Source organism: Vulpes vulpes, chromosome 6 (genome assembly GCF_048418805.1).
Source record: "Vulpes vulpes isolate BD-2025 chromosome 6, VulVul3, whole genome shotgun sequence".
Taxonomy (NCBI): Eukaryota; Metazoa; Chordata; class Mammalia; order Carnivora; family Canidae; genus Vulpes; species Vulpes vulpes.
The window spans coordinates 43700860-43720561 of record NC_132785.1 but is presented as its reverse complement, the minus strand read 5'-3'; the positions used below and the strand labels follow the sequence as shown (position 1 = coordinate 43720561).

Genomic DNA, 19702 nt, shown 5'->3' with positions numbered 1-19702 from the left:
GAGAGGCAGAGGGAGAAGCAGGCTCCATGCCGGGAGCCCGACGCAGGACTCAATCCCAGGACTCCAGGATTGTGCCCTGGGCCAAAGGCAGGCGCCAAACCGCTGAGCCACCCAGGGATCCCCCTGAATTGTATTTCTATTTGGCAAGAACAATCTAAAAAGCAGGTTAAGAAAATAATCCCATTTACAATAGCATCAAACAGAATAAAATACTTAAAAATAAACCTAACCAAGGTGGTGAACAACTTGTGCACTGAAAACTACAATCCACTACTGAAAGAAAGTGGATGCACAAAAAATGTAAAGACATCCCATATTCAAGAAATAGAATACTTAATATTGTTAAAATGTTCACATTCCCCCTAATCTAGGTTTTAATGATAATTTTTGCAAAAATAAAATATATCCTAAAATTCATATAGAATCTCAATGGACCCTGGAAAGGCAAAACAATCATGAAAAAGAACAAAACTGGAAGACTCACCCTTCCTCATTTCAGAACATAGCACAAAATTATAGGAAGTAAAATAATTAGTATTGGCATAAAGAAGAATAGACCAATGGAACATAATAGAGAGAAATATGCACTTGGGTAAATGGTCAAATGATCTTCAAAAAGGTTACAAGACTATTCAATGGGGAAAGGAATGTCTTTTCAAAAAATAATTTTGGGAAAATTGAAGGTATACATGGAAAAGAATGAAGTTGGATCCTTTTATAATATAGAAAAATTTAACTTAAGACAGATTAAAGACCTAAACATAAGACTTAAAACTATGAAATTCCCAGAGGAAAATGTAGAGGAATAGAGCTTCATGACATTGAATATGGCGATGAATTGCTGGATGTGACAGTAATAGCAAGAGCAACAAAAGCAAAACAGACAAATGGTACTACATCAGACTTAAAAGCCTTTGTACACCAAAGGTATAATCAACAGATGGAAAGGTAATCTAGGGAGTGGGAGAAAATATTGGAAATTCTATATATGATAAGGGGTTAATATCCAGAATATATATATTCTACAGCTCAATTACAACAACAACAAAAACTCAAATAAGCCAATTAAAAATGGGTAAAGAGCTTGAATAGCCTTTCTCTAAAGATGGTATACAACTGGCCAATAATGATACAATAAAAGAGATATCAATCAAAATCACAATGAGATATCACCCAAGGCCCATTAGGATGGCTACCATCAAAAGAAGAGAAAATAACAAACACTGGTAAATATGTGGAGAAATTGGAATCTTTGTACACTTTGTACACTTTGTACACTGTGTTGATAGGACTGTAAAATGGTGCAACTATTATGGAAAACAGTATGGTGGTTTTACAAAAAATTAAAAATAGAACTATTTTATGATTCAGCAAACAAAATATATATTGAAAAGAATTAAGAGCAGGATCTTAAAAATAAAAAGCAGGATCTTGAAAAGATACTGCATACCCATGTTCATAGCTGCACTATTCTTAATAGCCAGGGGGTGGTAGCAACTCAAATGTCCATTAACTGATGAGTAACTAATGAGAATGTAGAATGTATATATAATGGAATATTATTCAGCCTTTAAAAGGAAGAAAACACTATCACATGCTACAACATGGATGAAACTTGAGGACATTACATGAAGTGAATTAAGCTAGTCAAAAACATTATGATTCCACATATATGCAGTATCTAAAATAGTCAAATTCATGGATACAGAAAGTAGAATAATGGGTGCCAGAAGCTGGAGAGGAGAAGAAAGGGGAATCATTTAACAGATACAGAATTCCAGATCTACAAGATAAAAAGTTCTATAGATCTCTTTCGCAGCAGTGTGAATATGCCTAATACTACTAAACTGTACACTTAAAAATGGTTAAGATGCTAAACTTTGTGTTTTTATAACTATAAACATTTTTTGTTGAAGCCACTTATGATCTAATAAAATATAACTATTTCTGATGGGATGACTTGATCAAGATGAAAATTTCTCTATTAAAATGGGAAAAAATAAATTAACATGCAGGAGGTTTTTATCTTGGTACAATTTGTTTGTAAAATGAAAATACTTTATGTCCTATTGTATTCATTAGTTACTGAACATGTAAAGTCACTAGAATTAGGTGTGCATAATTTGGCAGAGAGAGATTTTTGGGTCAGTTTAACACTTATATGCTCAAACAGATTAAGGAGAAAAAGATTTCTAAGTTATGGCATTCTGACGATCACAAGGAAGGGATGAGCCAAGAATATAGACAAATGTCTACAAAATAGGGGGAATATTTAGACTGTGAATCATATATACAAGCTCCATTCCTGGTTATTTCAGTTAACAAGCCCCATATTCATGCCAATAATATCACAATAAGCCAGTTTTCATGCAGCGAAGAGAAAGGTTAGATTTTAAAGTGACATGTGGTCTGGATATTCCTATTCAATGAGATCTTGAGAGGTGTCTGGGAGTTTACAGAAAGGAAAGTGAAAAGGTATGGTGGAGAGTTTGGGTCATGGATAAAAGGTATTACAGTCAGATATTGATTAGCTTGACAATACTTGGGCTTCATTATGAAGATCTATGTCTCAGAAATGTATTTAAAATGTAGTAAACACATCATACATATACAAATCCCTTAAATTGGGTATAAAAATTATGGATGTACCAGACTATATGATTATAGAGTAGGTTTACCATCCACCTACTAGAGAAAGAGCTGTGGCTGGTCACCTTAAGCCCAGTCAAGAAGGAGACTTGAATAGAACCTGGATTATGATCTAGACAAGGACACTTACATCTGGTGGCCCTGGCCATCCAGTGGTTCAATTAAGAGTCAAGTGTATTTTCTCTGGCACCTCCTTCTGATGGATTTTAAGTTCAGATATTTATCTCTTGAGACTATTGACTGTGACGTATTGCTTTTCAGAGGTTTTCTTCATATTTTAAGCCCTCCCTCAACTATGTAGAGACCCAGGATTCAGCAAATATCTTGAGAGAAACTTAGGACATTTGGTTTTCTGTCCCCACAGTGGCATACCTCTGTGTGTGCACAGTTGGAATCTCCACCTACTGTTAGGCCCCTATTGGCAAATACTTCTCTGCAACTCATAGCTGCTGTATAAATCAGGTCGTCTTTTAAAGGTTCTCCCCTCTCTGGGATCTTAGCCCCTCTAGTTATCATTTATCATATCAGAGGACTGTTTTAGCAGTTCTTTGCTGTCTTCTGAAAGATGGTTTATGTTTGTTAGTTTGATTTTCTTTTTCTCTCCCCCAGTAGGAGTGTGGTCTGCTGCTTTCTCTTTTGTCCCATACAGAAGTGGAAGGCCTTGCTCTCTGAATTCTTCCATGTATATAGTTTTGACTGGGTAGGTCTTTCAGTGTATTTCCTTTTTCTTACTAATATATAGATGTTATTCAAGAATCTCCAGGTTTCTAGTAAAACAGATATGAAGTGGACACCAACCTAATTATCCACTGTAAGAAATTGTATCATTCAGTCTGGAAGCTTCTAAGGCTGTCTTTTTCTTTTAGGTATTGGGGACTTTCACCAGATATGCCTAGATATAAGAATATTTTTCCCAAGCTTAGAAATTAATAAGCCATTTTAATAAACAGGGAATTTTTATATGTAATGTAATTATTCTTTTAAGTATTTTTCTTAGTGAATATTCTAAATCTTTTTTATTTTATTTTAATTTATTTATTTATTCATGAGAGGCACAGATTGAGAGAGAGAGGCAGAGACACAAGCAGAGGGAGACACAGGCTCCATGCAGAGAACCCGATGTGAGACTCGATCCCGGGTCTCCAGGATCATGCCCCCAGCCAAAGGCAGGCGCCAAAACACTGAGCCACCCAGGGATTCCTTCTCTAAATTATTTTTTAATGTGATTTCTCTCTATTCATATTGACTTTGAGATATTTCTTCCATTTGAGCAACCAAGTCACTTATGTGGATCTTTACAGTGACTACTTACTGCATCTAAATATATATCTAAATACATTAAATATATCTAAATATATTAAGTTGGGATATATATCATATTAAAAGTAATAGATATTTTGTGTGACTCTTGAGTCCATTCAAGTATTATGAGGGAGAATATCCTATGTAGGAATAAGTGCATGAATATAATTGAGACAGCAAACAAAAACCCCAAACAAGGAGTAGAGACTTGAGATTTTGGGTATTTAAGTACACTGTAAAACTAGTGTAACCAAATATGTATGGAAATGTCATAAAAAATAACAAAGTGATGCAAAATGCCAGTACTAGAAACACTCATATTTTTGACAACTTAATAATTAAAAAACTAAGACATAATAAAATGGATCTAAAATGAATGGTCTAGAACAACTGGCTATCCAACAGGAAGAAAATAAAATTGAATCCTAACTTTGCATAATATTTAAAAATAAAATACTAATTTCAATGATAAAAATATAAAAATCATGTAAGAAAATCTTGGACACAGAATCTGGGGATTAAGAACAATATTGAATAGAACTAGAAATCAGCGATATGAAGATTGAATTTAGCCTGTTATACCATCTAGCTTGGCAATTCACAAAGAAAACCCACGTGATACACATCTTGCTGTTGGGGATATAGGAAAAGGAACAGCAAATGTTATTGCTGGTGAAGATGTCAATTGTTAGAGATTTTGTTGAAAAAATGTTCTTGCTATATCAAAGATATGTACTTATTAACCATATTCCTAAACCTAACAGTCCTTTTCCTAGAAAACTATTTTATAGAAATAGAAGTACCACTAAATAAAGATATATGTCCAACGACGTTTACTGCAAAATTTTATATAATCACTCACACAGAGACACTCAAAACAAAACTAATATCGATTAGTAGGGAAATGCTTAAAAATTGATACAATTATTACACAACTATTAAAAATAATGGATAGGAGTCAACCAGATTGACTTGGAGGAATTTCTTAAGGTGTCATTGACTGAAAAAATTAAGATTCAGGAAAATGAGTCCATGTCCCTGCTTTTGCAGCACAAAAAAATGATCCCTGTTGATATCTGTATATTATTATTTGAGGATCAAGCAAATATGAAGTTCACCTGAATTTCAGAAGGAAACATAATAAGAAGGAAAATGTGTTATCCAATACACACAAAAATAGCTGAATTAGAATACAATAAAATTGTGTATTGTATGATCACATTTATGGATTTATATAAAGTTATATATGTAGTTTATAAAAAACAATGTTAAAATAATAGGAACTCAGGCTTTGAAACACTATTCATGTCATAGGATCTAACGTTGATATTTGGGACATCTGACTGGCTTAGTCAGTAGAACATATGACTCTTGATTTCAGGGTTGTAAGCTGGAGTCCCACATTGGGTGCAGAGATTACTTAAAAAATTAATTCTTAAAAAATATTGTAAATAAATAAACTAGATTTTTAATCCAATAATCAGGACAGACTCTGTATCATGGATTTTCTGATATCAATTTGTTGAATAAAAATGTAGAAGCTCAACTATGAGTTTTTTAATTTTATTTTATTTATTCATGAGAGAGACAGAGAGAAGGCAAAGACATAGGCAGAGGGAGAAGCAGACTCCTCGCAGGGAGCCTGACATGGCACTCGATCCTGAACCTCCAGGATCACGTCCTGAGCTGAAGGCGGATGCTCAACCACTAAGCAACGCAGGCGTCCCTGAGTTGATTTTCAAATGCTTTTCTCAACTTCACAAACCAAGCTCAACACAAATAGACAGATTCAAGGCTTCTTTCTTCTTAGGACTAATACCATTGGTTTAAAAACCTAACACCAATAGGACTTTCTTCTTAGGACTAATACCATTGGTTTAAAAATCTAACACCAATAGGTGTATCCCAGAAAAATTCCTTGCCTTTGTTCGGAATGGTAGGTCTTAACTCTTGCCAACTTTTGTACCTTAACAATCTTTAGTGATAGCCTCAAATTAGAGACTCATTAGCTTATACATTTCTAAAATTTATGTCAGCTTTTTAAAAATGCATACATGTAATTTTCAGTTTGGGATCTTCTAGGCCAATATTGTATGTGTATTGTATGTATGGGTATAAGTAGCTATTCTACTATTGATTCTGCTTTATTGTTTGCCACAATGTGAAGGAATCTATTAGGAATGACATTGATTTTTTTTTAAGCTTTCATTGCACTTTTGTTGGTCTGTCGATTCTGTGGGACAGCAGTTGATTATGGACTAATTTGACTGTTTCTATACAGATACTATGTCACTGATGCTTGTGAACAGCTTTCCCCTTAATATAAGTTTGGAAATCGTGGTCAGTAAGAACAGTCTTTGGGTAAATCATATTGTAATATCACGATAAAACAATGGTACACCTCAGTTCTGCTTTTTAACTCTTGTAAATTATAATTTGGAAACATGTTGGGTAAAATGTGTATTTTCTCCTTACCTTTGGAATAGAGAATTAAAAAAAAAAAAAGATTCTGTTGCAGGAGGATGGCATTGCATAGTTTTTATGAACTAGTAAGCAATAATAATGACAGATATATCACATCTTATTGGCAATTTGCTTTTTAAACTATTAACTTCCAAGAGGTGAAATCATCTTCTTTCTCCTCTCCAACAAATCCCAGTGTCTTGGCAATCTTACCTTCTGCCTCTTGAATCCATTCACACTTATCCAGCTCTACTGTCACTACCCTAATCCAAATCTTCACTGATGCTTTTCTGACTTCTAAGTTAAGGCTTCAGAAATTCAAGTCAGATTAAATTGTCCTTCTACTTACCCTCTATCAGTGGCTTCTATTTGTCTGGATAAAATACAAATTCCTCATGCCTTAAGTATGCTGTACAAACTAGCTCCTGCCTCTCTGATTTCAATTCTTCATCTGACTTATTTACTTTTTGGTTCCATACTTATATAACTAACTTCTCTCATGAAGCTGTCTCTGATCTCCTTAGCTTGGCATTTTCTTCAATGATATCCTATAATACCATATATCTTAAAATAAATGTTGCAATAAAATGCTAATCAAATTGTATTATAAAAGCATGTTTCATGTCTATATCAGTTCCAAGACTATGAGTTCAAGATAGAGGACTTTTTCTATGTTTTGTACCCTGTATCCCATAGTGCAGAATAAAGAAGGAAATCAAGTTTTTCATGACATGAATTAATGAACAAGTGAGGGAAGAATGTTCTCTATTTACCTAGGTTTTCTAAAATCTATTCTAAGGTTAACCAGATAATAAGAGCACCAGGTATTTAGATCACAGCATTTGACTGTACATCAATTTGCTTTTTTTTTTTCATTAATTTGCTTTTACTGAAATATGCTTCGATGTCATGCTATCACCTTGAATGATATTCAGTTACCTGCAAGAGATTGTGTTCACTCTACTACAGTAGTCAGGAGGTGTTCTGTAGCAATTTTTTTTTTGGATTAAAGGATAGTCACAGATATTCCTCGCAACTGGTTTGCTTTTGCTTGTATAGATATTGTGAATCCTATCTTGTTTTTCTCTTTCTATTGGCTTCTAGAAAGCTCAAATTCAAATATCTAGCTCATCTTCCTCAAAGATACAGGTTTTAAAAGGATACATTTTTATATTAACTAAAGTCTAGGTTTAAATTTCCCAGCTCCCCCCCTTCCTCATTGTTAAATGTATTTCATTGTGCTATATTGTAGCTATTTTTGGAAGCCATCTTGAATCTCTCAAGTCATAGGAAGTTTGGATTGGGGTGGATGAGGAGGTGAGAGAGAGGTAACAATGCCAAAAGAAGTGAATAGGCAATGAAATGTAAAGAACTTCTTAACTATGGAAAGAACTATGGATTTTAGGTAAGGTGAAAAATAAATTAAAATATTAAGTAATTACTTTATTCACATACTTGTGATACAGCAATAGTCTGTTAAGAACATTAGTGTATAAGTTCAAAAAAGATTAGAAATACAAATATTTTTATTTTTACCTACTTCAGGAAACCATTAGATAACTAGCTGGAAACTTATTCTATTGGTTTGGTAATTTGTCATAGCTTTTAGTTCTAACATCTTTGTTTAGGCTCAAATAAATGCCAAACAGAAACAATTGCTTAAGAAATACATTCAGACAAATGCCAAGTTGAACTTTAACAACTCACAGTAAAATTGAACTCTATGTTTAGCTTTTTAAATAACTTACTGGTTAAGTAATTTAATTCCTAGCTTCAGTTTCCTTATTAATAAAAAAAAGTAAAGAGTAGATGATTTCTAAGAGTAGAACATATATTGTCAGCCCATCTATCTAGACAATGATCAATTTAGGGATGGGTACATGCTTTGAGCAATGTCAAACTGAGGCCTTATCAGGACTTTTGTGCTTCTGGTCTCAAAAACAGTCACAATTACTTTTGCATATAAGCTGTGAGGGTAGTTAATTGAAGCTACTTTTTTTTTTTTTTTTGTAAATCTTACAGTGGGAAAGAGATAAATAGGTAAAGAGAATCATACCTTAGAGATATAGACTGTTCAGGTGACATCATTGGAACTCCTGGATCCAAACATGCCTGAAGTCAGACATACTCATGAACTTTTCAATTACATGGAATCAATAAGTTCCTTATTTGCTTAAAGTAGTTTTAGTTATATGTTTTGTTACTTGCAACCCCAAGAGTCTGGGTTATTATAAACTTCGTCTCTATGATTCTTTGTCTTCTTGACATAAAGACTACTAAAGTCACTTAATAATTAAACAAGCATCTAAATGAGAAGTTGTATAGATCACTTCTTTGAATACAAAGGCAAATAAAAGGAGGTTTCTAAGCTCACTGAGCTCATGGAGCTCACAGACTAGAAATGGGATTAATCTTGTAATGAAGTATTGTGGTCCCAAAATGCCTACTTGAATTAGACATTTTGGAATGAATAATTTTGAAATAATACATATGTCCTAAGTAAAAATAAATAAATAAATAAAAAGTAGCATGGAAAGGCTCACAAATAGATTTAACAAGAAGAATGGTGATTTACCTTAATTTAGAGAGGTTAAACTCTGCTGTACATCTAAAACACAGCAACAGTTTAATATTATCATTTTACCAATTTAAGCCAAACCTAGCCATGAATACGACTTTGTATAATTTTCTCAGTAGGATCATTTCCTGGTGTTATTTGCGAACATGAAATCTTTGTGAAAGTAAGCTTTCACCAACCGACTGAGGCTTACATCAAGTTCTAAACCTAGAGCAAACAAGTAGACTGTTCTCAGAACATTTTCTTTGGATTTGTAATCAAACAGATCTACGTTGAAACAGCCAAGTACCACTGCTCTAAAACAGAAAACTCTTATTTAAAAGTAAAAAGGCAGTTTTTCTTTTTCCAAGTTAAATATGTTCTACTTCTCTGACAGAATTCTTTCTCAATTTACTAAAAAAAAAAAAAAAAAAAAAAAAAAACATATTTTAAAATTATTTGCAGTTAATATTTGGGAAATGTGAATGTCTTACTATTTCATAGTCCAAAAGCTTGTGTAATATTTGTACATTTAAAGAGCTTTTTTTTTTTAAATTCATAGGGTGCCAAGTGTGGCTAAAAATAAATTATCTTAAAATGGTGGCTTTTTATAATTTTCAATAAATAAAACACATTTAAAGTGATTGTATAAAGTGTTAAAAAAAAGTAACATGTGAAATGATTATTGATTTTAATAGTGTTCTGAATATACATTTAAATACTGACTTTCTCAATGTGGCTTATTTCACATTATATTCCATTATTATTCTGGACATGGATATGTGAGAAATGTAGAGCTTATGTGTCTCTGTTTTCAGAGAGTGTAATCAGAAACATTTGATTGCTGGACCATTGATCTATGAGCTTTTGACTGGGTAAATCATGGGAATGAAGCCTCTAAAATCTCCTATACAAAAAAATCTGGAAATGTAAAAGAAGTCATGAGGTGAATTTTCTGGGATCCAAAGATATGCATCAAACATTTCCAGCACATCCTATTTCAATTTATTTTTGGCTTATGTAGACCAATCTTAACCTAGAGATGAAACATGGAAAAGGAACATAGAAAATGATTAATTTAAGATGTAAGATGGGAATGATGACACAGCCAAGGACATTTATACAAGCACACATCATTAATCAAATATGGTGGGGCAGTTGCATATTGAATTCGAAACAATGGCTGTGCTAGTAGTTATGAGGTCATGAGAGCCTCAGTTCAAATTTTCTTGACTTGGTTTTTACATTACACTTAACGCCTCCAACTGCCTAAATGACTCTTACCCTGTATATCTTGGATTGAACCAAAAATCCTAACTTGTATTAGAAGCAGTTCATAAAAATAAGGTAAAAATTTTAAGAATTGGACAGATGTTGTGTAATTGCAAATGTCATAAGTAAAAACAACAGAACAACAAAAAACAATTTTTATCCTGCCTATCAATATTTTCTCACTTTAATAATTGTTCCCAATCATTTTTCTCAAAAAAATCAGGAAGTTGTAAAAAAAATAAATAAAAGCCCAAGTACCAGAGACTTAATTCTAATGAAAGACAACTTTAAAAAGTGGTATCCATTCAGAATCTAAAGCACTGTTAATATTTTATATGACTTTTTGTAATGTCATTATATTTTATATTTGAATTCATTCTTCAAAGACATTTAGTTCTAAATGAGTAAAAATATCATGTAATTAAGGTTTCTCCACTAAAAATTGTATTTATTTTGACAAATATAAGACCTGAGGGTGTTGTCATATGCATTTTGTTCTGCCAAATCCATGCTCTGGCAAAACAAAATATACTATTGAACTTGAGATTTTATTCCATGTCCACATTTAGCAGATTTAGAATGAAACATATGAAACTTTATTTCTGTACCTAGTCTGGAATTTAAAAAATGCCATTTCAATAAAGGCCTTACTTTGAAATAATATTTTATGATGTTCATGTGAGCTGGTACTTCTATGGTAATAATTTGTTGTATCTGACCTAACTCACCTTCCAGAGCCATTTCCCCCATCAAACACGTAAGTAAAATGATTCCTGTTTCAGAAAGTGTGTCCTGACAATGTGATGAATCACTTTCAGTCTTCTGGATATAGACTCTGAGGTACATATGGGCATTTGTAGTTTCTTCTGGGCATTGCTGTAGTGTTTTGTCTAGATTTATATTTATATCTGTTTCCGTTTCTCACTTAGATTCCCTGACTAAATTAGGAGGTGATGCTTCATAGTACATCTGCCCCAGTGAATGTCTCCCAAGGGTGCATTTTAATTTAATGCCATGCTTGTGAAGTTTTAGTGGACAACTTTGAATGAATATGAGGTGGCGTACTATTCTCATTTTCACAAAGTCCCAGCCAGAGCTCTAGGATCATTCCAGTAGTATATTAAGAGCTGGGTTGAGTTTTCCTACTGTGCACAGTCATGCTCCACCAAAGATCGTCACAAGACAAATGGAGGTCGAGGGGATCCAAAGCAGTGTTAAATGACTTACAGCTGTGTCGGATTATGTTGTGATGATTCTAAGTGTTAGATCGAGTCTATATCACATCAAATGTACAGTAAAACAGTGCAAAATTTAACCAGTCAGCCAGATGTTTTGCATGTAACTGGGCAAACATGTCAACATAGGGTGAAACATCTGGCAGTTTCAAGTATGGTTTAACTGACCTCATGAAAGAGGACATTGGTAGGAACAGCTAATTTTAAATAACTAAGTGAAACAAAGGTATTTTTAACACTAAGTGGTCACAATCTTTGAATAGTGTTATATTTATATGAAACCGTGGAATGTTTAAGTCACACTGACACACAGATGTGTGAGGGGAAAAAAACAGCTTCTTTATTTTGTCTGTAACCAACCTAGTCTTCCTTTCAAGTCTTCAGCAGCTGGTGTGGAAATGTGGTGGAGAAAGGTGGAGAATTAACATTAACTTTCTTGGTCTTATTTGGTTGAGTTTAGTTTCTTTTGGATAAGAATATTCAGAGTCTCAGATGTGAGCTTCCCATGCATTTTGCCTTAAGATTTGTCTGTGTGATTGGTAGTGTATATATCTTATAAAACAGGGAAGAGTTAAAGTCCTCAAGTGCGGTGTCTTGTAGCAATCCCTTGTAGGGTCTTTCATACTTCTTCCACCTGGCAGTGGTGGAGGGAACTTGAACTCCTATCTTTCCCTCTCTCCTCATTCAGGTTCCTTAAAACTCCCTGGTTTACTCCAACCATCTCATTTCTGGCTCTGTCTCCCATATGGTTTTCTTCCTGGAGGTCTGTTCTGAAGCCTCCATGTCAATGATGCAGTCTCTACTGACTTCCTAGTCAGTGCTCTTGGCTCATATAGGCTCCATCTCTGTTGTCCAGGAATGCTGAAGACTATAGAAAAGTAAAGATGGGGCGCCTGGGTGCCTCAGTTGGTTAAACGTCTGACTCTTGGTTTGGCTCAAGTCATGATCTCATGGGTGGTGGGATCAAGCCCAGCAGTGGCTCCATGCTCAACAAGTAGTCTGCTTGAGATTCTGTCCCTCTGCCCCTCCCCCCACTTGTGTGCATGTGATCTCTCTCTCTCAAATAAATAAATATTTTTTTTTTTTTAAAGAAAAGACATTATACCAAGTACTGCCCCTAATGATGTACCCAGGTTGGTATGGGTGAAGCTATTCATTCCCAAAGCCTCAAACTGCAGTGGGAGCAAGTTACTTTCTAATGTTAGCTAAAGTTGCTTCCTTTCTCTGTCTTGCAATTCAGAGTTAGAAAACTGTAAAACACCTCTGACTTACCTTATCTTTTTCCCTCATCATTTACCAACATATCACAGGCCGAAAAGTTGTGAGCTTTTCTTCTAGGTCATGACCTCTTTCTTTCAACTTAATAAGACTAAACAGTATTCAGAGATATTCTTGCTACACTTTAGGAGAAATTTAGATTCTAAAACATCCAGCATCAGCCATTAGGTGTTAAATGGTAGCCACAGAACATAATTTAAAAAATCCTCTTTTGATGGTCATATCTTAAAAGACTGCTACTGTCTGGATATAAAATCTTACTCTTCAATGTCAGAAGCTGAATAATATCTAGCTTGCTCTTTGCATTCTTCCTGTGTTTGCTTCCTGTCTCCCATTGCATACTTTTTAGATGGAGGAGACCCTAGACTTATTAGACCAACCCAGACATGTACTCAAATAAGTTTCATTAATAGCTTCACTACTGATTTTCAAAGCAAAGGAAAAATATTAATTTTATGACATTAAAATTATTTATTCCAAGTTAACTTGAAAATATATATATATATATATGATAGGAGAAAAATATTTGAAATATTTAGGACTAATGATAATGAGAACATACAAAGAACTCCTATAAAGAGACAATAGAAAGCAAACCTTGTAGAAAAATGCCCAAGAATGTGAACTGGCCTAGAGAAGAGGAACTCAAGATAATAAGGACATGAAACAAGCGAATGAAAGTTACCTCAACTCACCAGCAATATGAGAAACACACATCAATAAGATAGATTTTTATTTCAGTTATGGTAGTATTAATTAAAGTGGACTCAGGAATATTACAATATAGGACCCCTCACACTGTGAAGGTCAATTTTAGTATACATGTGCTAGGTGACTTAGAAATTCTGTCCTTTGGGATACATCCTAAGGAGATTCTCAAACCTGTCCTATAGAAAATAATAATTTTCTATTGTTATAGGACAACTTACCACTGTCTTGAAGGTCTCAACTGACAGACAATTATTGTCCTACAGTTTATGTGGGTCAGAAGTCTGGGTTTAGCTTAGTTGGATCTTCTGCTTAGCATCTCACAAGGCTGCAATTCAGATACTGTCTGGGGCTTTGGTCTTATCTGAGATTTGAGGTTCTTCTCCAAGCTCAGGTGGTTGTTGGCAGACTTCATTTCCTCACAGCTATAAAACACATAGTGGCTTGGTTTTTAAAGGCTAGTAGGAAAATTGCCTTTTTAGTGCTTTTATCCTATTTAGTCAGGCCTACTTAGGCCCATTTGATTAACTCAAAACCAACTAATTTGAGACCTTACCTACATATGCAAAATCCCTTCACTCTACTAGAATTTAGTTTAATCACAGGAGTGAAATTCTATCATGTTTGTAGGTCCTGTCACCTTCCAGAGAATGTTATACAAAGGCATACATAGGTCATTGAGAGTTACCTTAGAATTCGGTCTTCCACAACAAATATGCTTAAGAATATTCACTGGAGCTTTGTTTATCCTGGCAAGATATTGGAAGCAGTCTGAGGCCTGTCAGTGGGGAATGGATAGATAAGAAATGAAAAATGTATTCCGAGGAAAAATACAGTTTTGAGAATGGATAGATTTTACGTATTCACAACATTATGGATTAGTATGGAAAAAATAACACTGTGAAAATGTATGGAACAGAATGAGATCTATAGCATAATGACTTCTATACATACCAAAATATACACACATTAAAATTATATAGATGTTACAAGGACATAAAGAACAATGAAAGACTGCCCATAAGCATAGACGGTATACCCATAGGTGGGTATGGGGAGGAGAAATAAAGGGAAGAAGAATAGAGTTAAAATAATTAAACAAATCAATACATAAAATTATCAGTAGACATCATTCTTGGTACTTTACTTGGCATGCCTTTGATACACATGCTATGTAAGGGTTACATAGATATGTTGCAAGTATATAATTCATGTTATACTGTACATACAGTATTATATATCCAATGTATCTTGGGGCTACTTGGAATTTTAGTACTTTGGTAAAAAGCCAACTAGACTTATGAAAGTGATCATGGATTTCCCATAATATGTATTGCATTAATAATATTTGTCTTGTTTTTATGCTTTCAGAATTATTTTGTATTACCTTTGACTTTATTATTTTTCCATTGGTGTATTACATATATTTTTGGACTGATTTTAATCTTTAGGACACATGAGATTTTAGGAATATCCCTAGTGTACTTAAAACTTCAATGCAAATTTATATTTACTATAAATTATGAAATGTCCTACTGTTTAAATTCTTCATTCTTAATGCCTTTTGGACAGGAAGGAAATTCAAGCACATGGATTGTACAGTTATTCTATCTAGGGGATTCTCAGAAATTTAGAGAAGGGGACTTCTCAGGAATAGAGTTATACTTATTTGATTAGAGATCATAGAGACCAACACACTTCAAATTCCCTCTCCAGAATATGTTTACTTCCCAAAGTAGAATTGGATGCCTGAATTATATAGTTTGTCTGACTTGTATTAATAGATTTACAAAAGAAAGGTTTTAAAATTCCTACTTCACCTTGGATAAGAACTAAGCTCAAAGCTTCATAACAGTAAATCATTGAGCAAATTTTTCTGTTTTTTAATGCCATGCCATGCAAACTATAATGGAATAAAGAAGAATTAGTCAAAGTTTTATTTTATATTTTATTTTATATTTTCTTCCAGATGAATGTAATTGCAGAGGATTGTAGATTGTTACCACAAGGGATAGTTTTCTCTTTCTGAAAAGAGAATTATATTCTCAAGTACATATATGTTATGCTAGAATGAAAGAAGCTTTTTTAAAAGACGTGTTTGCTATCTAAAATAAGACACTGGTTTATTTTTTTAAAGAGTTTATTTATTTATTCATGAGAGACACAAAGAGAGAGAGAGGCAGAGATGCAGGCAGAGGGAGAAGCAGGCTCCACACAGGGAGCCCGACGTGGGACCCGATCCCGGAATTCCAGGATCATGCCCTGAGCCAAAGGCAGGTGCTAAACCACTAAGCCACTCAGGGATCCCCATGACATTGGTTTAAAGTTACAATATTCAGGGGTATGTGCATGGCTTAGTCAGTTAAGCATCTGCCTTTGGCTCAGGGCATGATCCTGGGTCCTGGGATGGAACTGCACGTTAGGCTCCTTGTTCAGCAGGGAGTCTGCTTCTCCCTTTCATTTTGACCATCCCCTGCCCTCCCCCACCTCCCGCACCCAGCTCATGTTCCCTCACTCTATCTTAAATAAATTTTTAAAAATCTTAAAAAAATAAAATTAGTGTTCATTGCATTGACACATCAATATATATATATATATATATATATATATATATATATATATATAAAGAAATTTCAGTTGAGGAGCCTGAGGATGGTAGTGTCTACTTATTTTTTTCTTCCTTACTCAAGTACTTCTTCTATTCTGCCTACATTTAAAACAAAAACATTTAAAACACCTTTTATGTTCCATGATACTAAAAATATGGAACTATATACATACTTTATTCCAATAGCCAGGACCTACCACTGCAGTGCTGATGGGAGGAAATGAGAGTACAAAGTAGACTGCTATTGCTGGAATGGCAGGACCAGATAGAAATTTTAAAGAATAAATCAACACCAAAGAGAGAAAACAGATTACTCTAATGCCAGTCCAGGGAAATTGAATTGGTATTGAGATTAATTTATATTTCCATATGTAACAATTTAAAGAGAATTGGAGAGAAAAGTAAACTTGAATATTGGTATTTAGGTGGTGTTTTATTCTTTATTTTTTTTAAGATTTATTTAAGAGAGGGAGTGAAAGAGCATGTGTACACGCACAAGGTGGGGAGTGGCAGAGGGAGAAGCAGATTCCCCATTGAGCCGGGAGCCTGATGCAGGACCTGATCCCAGAAGTCTGGGATCATGATCTGAGCTGAAGGCAGACTCTTAACCAACTGGGCCACCCATGCACCCTTAGGTGTTATTTTAATAGGAGAAAGGATGGAAAGTATTTAGAATATTTCCTCACATACGTATGTCTTTAGTATGTTATGCTATTACTCCCATTACATCTCAGTACTATATTCTTTGCATAATTTATCATTAGAGCTCGTTGCTGTTTTTTAAATTGCAATACTGGGAGATAAGCACAGCTTCTTATACTAGCTTTTTAAAAAAGATATATGGGTGCCTGGGTGGCTCAGTTAGTTAAGTGTCTCCCTTCAGCTCAAGTCATGATCCCAGAGTCCTGGGATTGAGCCCCTCATTGGTCTCCCTGCTTAGCAGGCAGTCTGCTTCTCACTCTCCTCCTCCCCCCTTTTCTCTCTCTCTCTCTCTCTCTCTCTCTCAAATAGAGAAAATCCTTTTTAAAAGATTATTTGGGAGAAAGGGAGAGAGCACATGTGAGTGGAGAGGAGGGGCAGAGCAGAGGCAAAGGCAAAGGGAGAGAATCTCAAGCAGACTCCCCACTGAGCCCTGAGCCTGATCTAGCTGGATCCCAGGGCCCTGAGATTATGACCTGAGCTGAAATCAAGAGTCAGGTGCTTAACCAAGGTGCTCCTTGTTATACTTTTTAAATATGGGTTTTCAATATCAATAACATTTTTTGCATGCTTGCATATTTTAAGATGATTTTGTTTTAGTGTATTTACTTATTGTTGGGTTATTTACCAATACTAAGAAGGTGTAATGAACATCATAGAACATTCTAAAGTATTTAAATCCCTCTGGATATTTTTTTCTTTCTGGTCATTCAAGCTTTATTCAATTTTCTAGGCATATTTTATTTTCATAAAACTATTATAAAAAGCCAGCTGAATCCAAATAATTACATTAATAAGTTGTATTTGTACAGTTCTTTGTATTTTCCCATCATTTCTTATACATTATGTCATCTGAAAGAAAGTAAAATTTAAGTAGATACTGACATTTAGAAAGAATGTTTTATTTACACAGCTGGTTAATTTCTTTTTCTGATAGGGAGGTTTGTTATAGCCAACTATTTCTCTTATGCACCTAGCTCACCTTTTTTTTCATGAATATATTAATTCTTCACTTTTCAACTTAAGTGACAGCAACATTTTTGAAACAATAGTTTAATCTGAAGGTGAAAAAATAGAGTTGTTCCATCTGGTGGTCATTTTTGTCCTTTTACTAACTATGGTCATCTTCTTTAACCTCTTATCAGAAAAAAACACTGAAGCATCTGATAGGTTCTGTGGTACTCACGATTTTTTCACACATTCTCAAAAAGCATTTACTACAAAGAACACAGCTTCCCTTCAAAGAATATCTTTTAATGAAAAAAATTTCTTCTGGACGTTGATTATCTGCTGAAGAATTGCCATTCTGACAATACTCAAGATATCCCTGGGGATTTATGTTGCTTCTTCAATGTAAATTTCGCTTTCTGTAAGATACGACTGCTTCTTTTAATGAAGTTCAAGGATGATCAAACTTTTCTTCTACTGATTTCTTCTTTTTCTGCACGTACAGATACAGGCATGTTGTCTAAGTATGTGAGCAATTCCGTTGAGAAACAGGGACATCTATAAGATCCTCATTTCACTTCTACCTTCTTAGTTCACCATTGTTTCAGTTGCTATTGAGTTACCTGTTCTTCATCTTTAATGTTACATTGGTTAGAAATTTCCTAGTCATTGACCAATGATATCCTTAACAAATTTTAAAGCCAGGGATGAAGAGTACAGTAAATTTCAAATCAGACTTTCTGGATTTGAATCAGCAGTGCCATCCCTTACTAATTTCTCTACACTTTAATTTTTCTTTATTCATAAAATGGGAATGATAATAATCTCAGGAGGAGTTAATGAGTGAAAGGATAAAAGGAGTGTATGGCCAGTGCTAAATACATGTTACTGTATAATAGTTATTTTACCTATTCCATAAATTTTACCTTGAAAAAACACTCTCATAGTCATACTTTTTAAGGCAGTTAATATTATTAATAAATTAGTATGTATTCATATTAACGTTAATAAATTAGAGTTTATTCAACTTTTCCTATGGGGGTATGCATATTTATCTATTTAATTCCTGTAACAGTTCATCAAGGCAATTAGTCATATTTTATGTTAAAATGTAACAATCAAGGGGCTTCAGTAGCTTGTTCAAGTTTTTCAGATTGTTTGCTTGACAACAGGAAGAACTTGATTTCTATAATGGGTTTATACCTTCATGATAATCATGTACCTCTTAAAGATGTTCATCCATCCTGTATATCCAAAATTATTCTTCCCTGTGGCTTTGTTTCTCATGCATTTGTGGACATGTTTTGAAGGCCAATAGAAACAGATCTCAATTTATAATAAGATTGTGTTTTGTGAATCGATACCTAACTGTGGTTGGTATTACAGAATTAATTTTGCCATAGGAAAAAAGCTCTAAAGGTGGTAGTTGGGTTCCCAGGAAAGGAAAAAGTTAACTAATGTATAGAACTCTTAAAGGCATAACATTTGGCCAATTCATTTTAATAGTTTCACTAGTAGGATCAATTAAATAAGTATTGATGGGCCTGCTCAGGGATACCAGTATCATTTTTAAATACTTATGAGAAAACACATTGTAGGGAAAACAATAAGAAAGCAATGTGAAAGATGGAAGAAAATTCAGGCCTCCAATTGTAGCTGTGCCAGCTGCTTGGTGCAAAGAATACTTCTGCTTCTGATACACGTTGCTCAATGTCGGACAAGCACTGCCAGGTGCAGAGCTAAAAAAGACTTAGAGACCATTTCTACCTCCTTGGGGCTGTTGAAGCAAACATATTGACTTGTGAAAGATACAAATGATTATGAGTCGGCTGTTCTTAAGAGAAAATATCATATAATTCTAACTTCACAAATTGTGAAAAGGAAGTACTGAATAAAGCCTCTCTCTGAAGTCTCAGACCTCTAACAAATGCTGAATGGATGTAGAGCATTGATGGTGCTCCTTTGCTCACTCACTCATTCATT

At 34.2% G+C, this 19702-nt stretch overlaps 1 protein-coding gene across 4 annotated transcripts in view; it reads right to left on the bottom strand.

The window, feature by feature from the left end:
* The window catches only part of GPC5 (glypican 5), a 1340252-nt gene that overhangs the window by 36603 nt on the left and 1283947 nt on the right, over window positions 1-19702 (bottom strand). Inside the window, exons 10-11 of one of the 4 annotated variants that reach the window (XR_012002021.1) lie at window positions 14153-14242; window positions 13686-13889 (exon numbers count right to left, since the gene is read on the bottom strand). The exons of 2 other annotated variants lie outside the window; for them this stretch is intronic. Coding sequence is in view for 1 of the 2 variants with exons in the window: in XM_072760855.1 (XP_072616956.1) it covers window positions 14184-14242 (59 nt within the window). In the remaining variant the exon portion in view is untranslated. Of the gene's footprint in view, window positions 1-13685; window positions 13890-14152; window positions 14243-19702 lie in introns of those variants that run through there. One more of the 4 variants, XM_072760855.1, reaches the window with a different exon arrangement.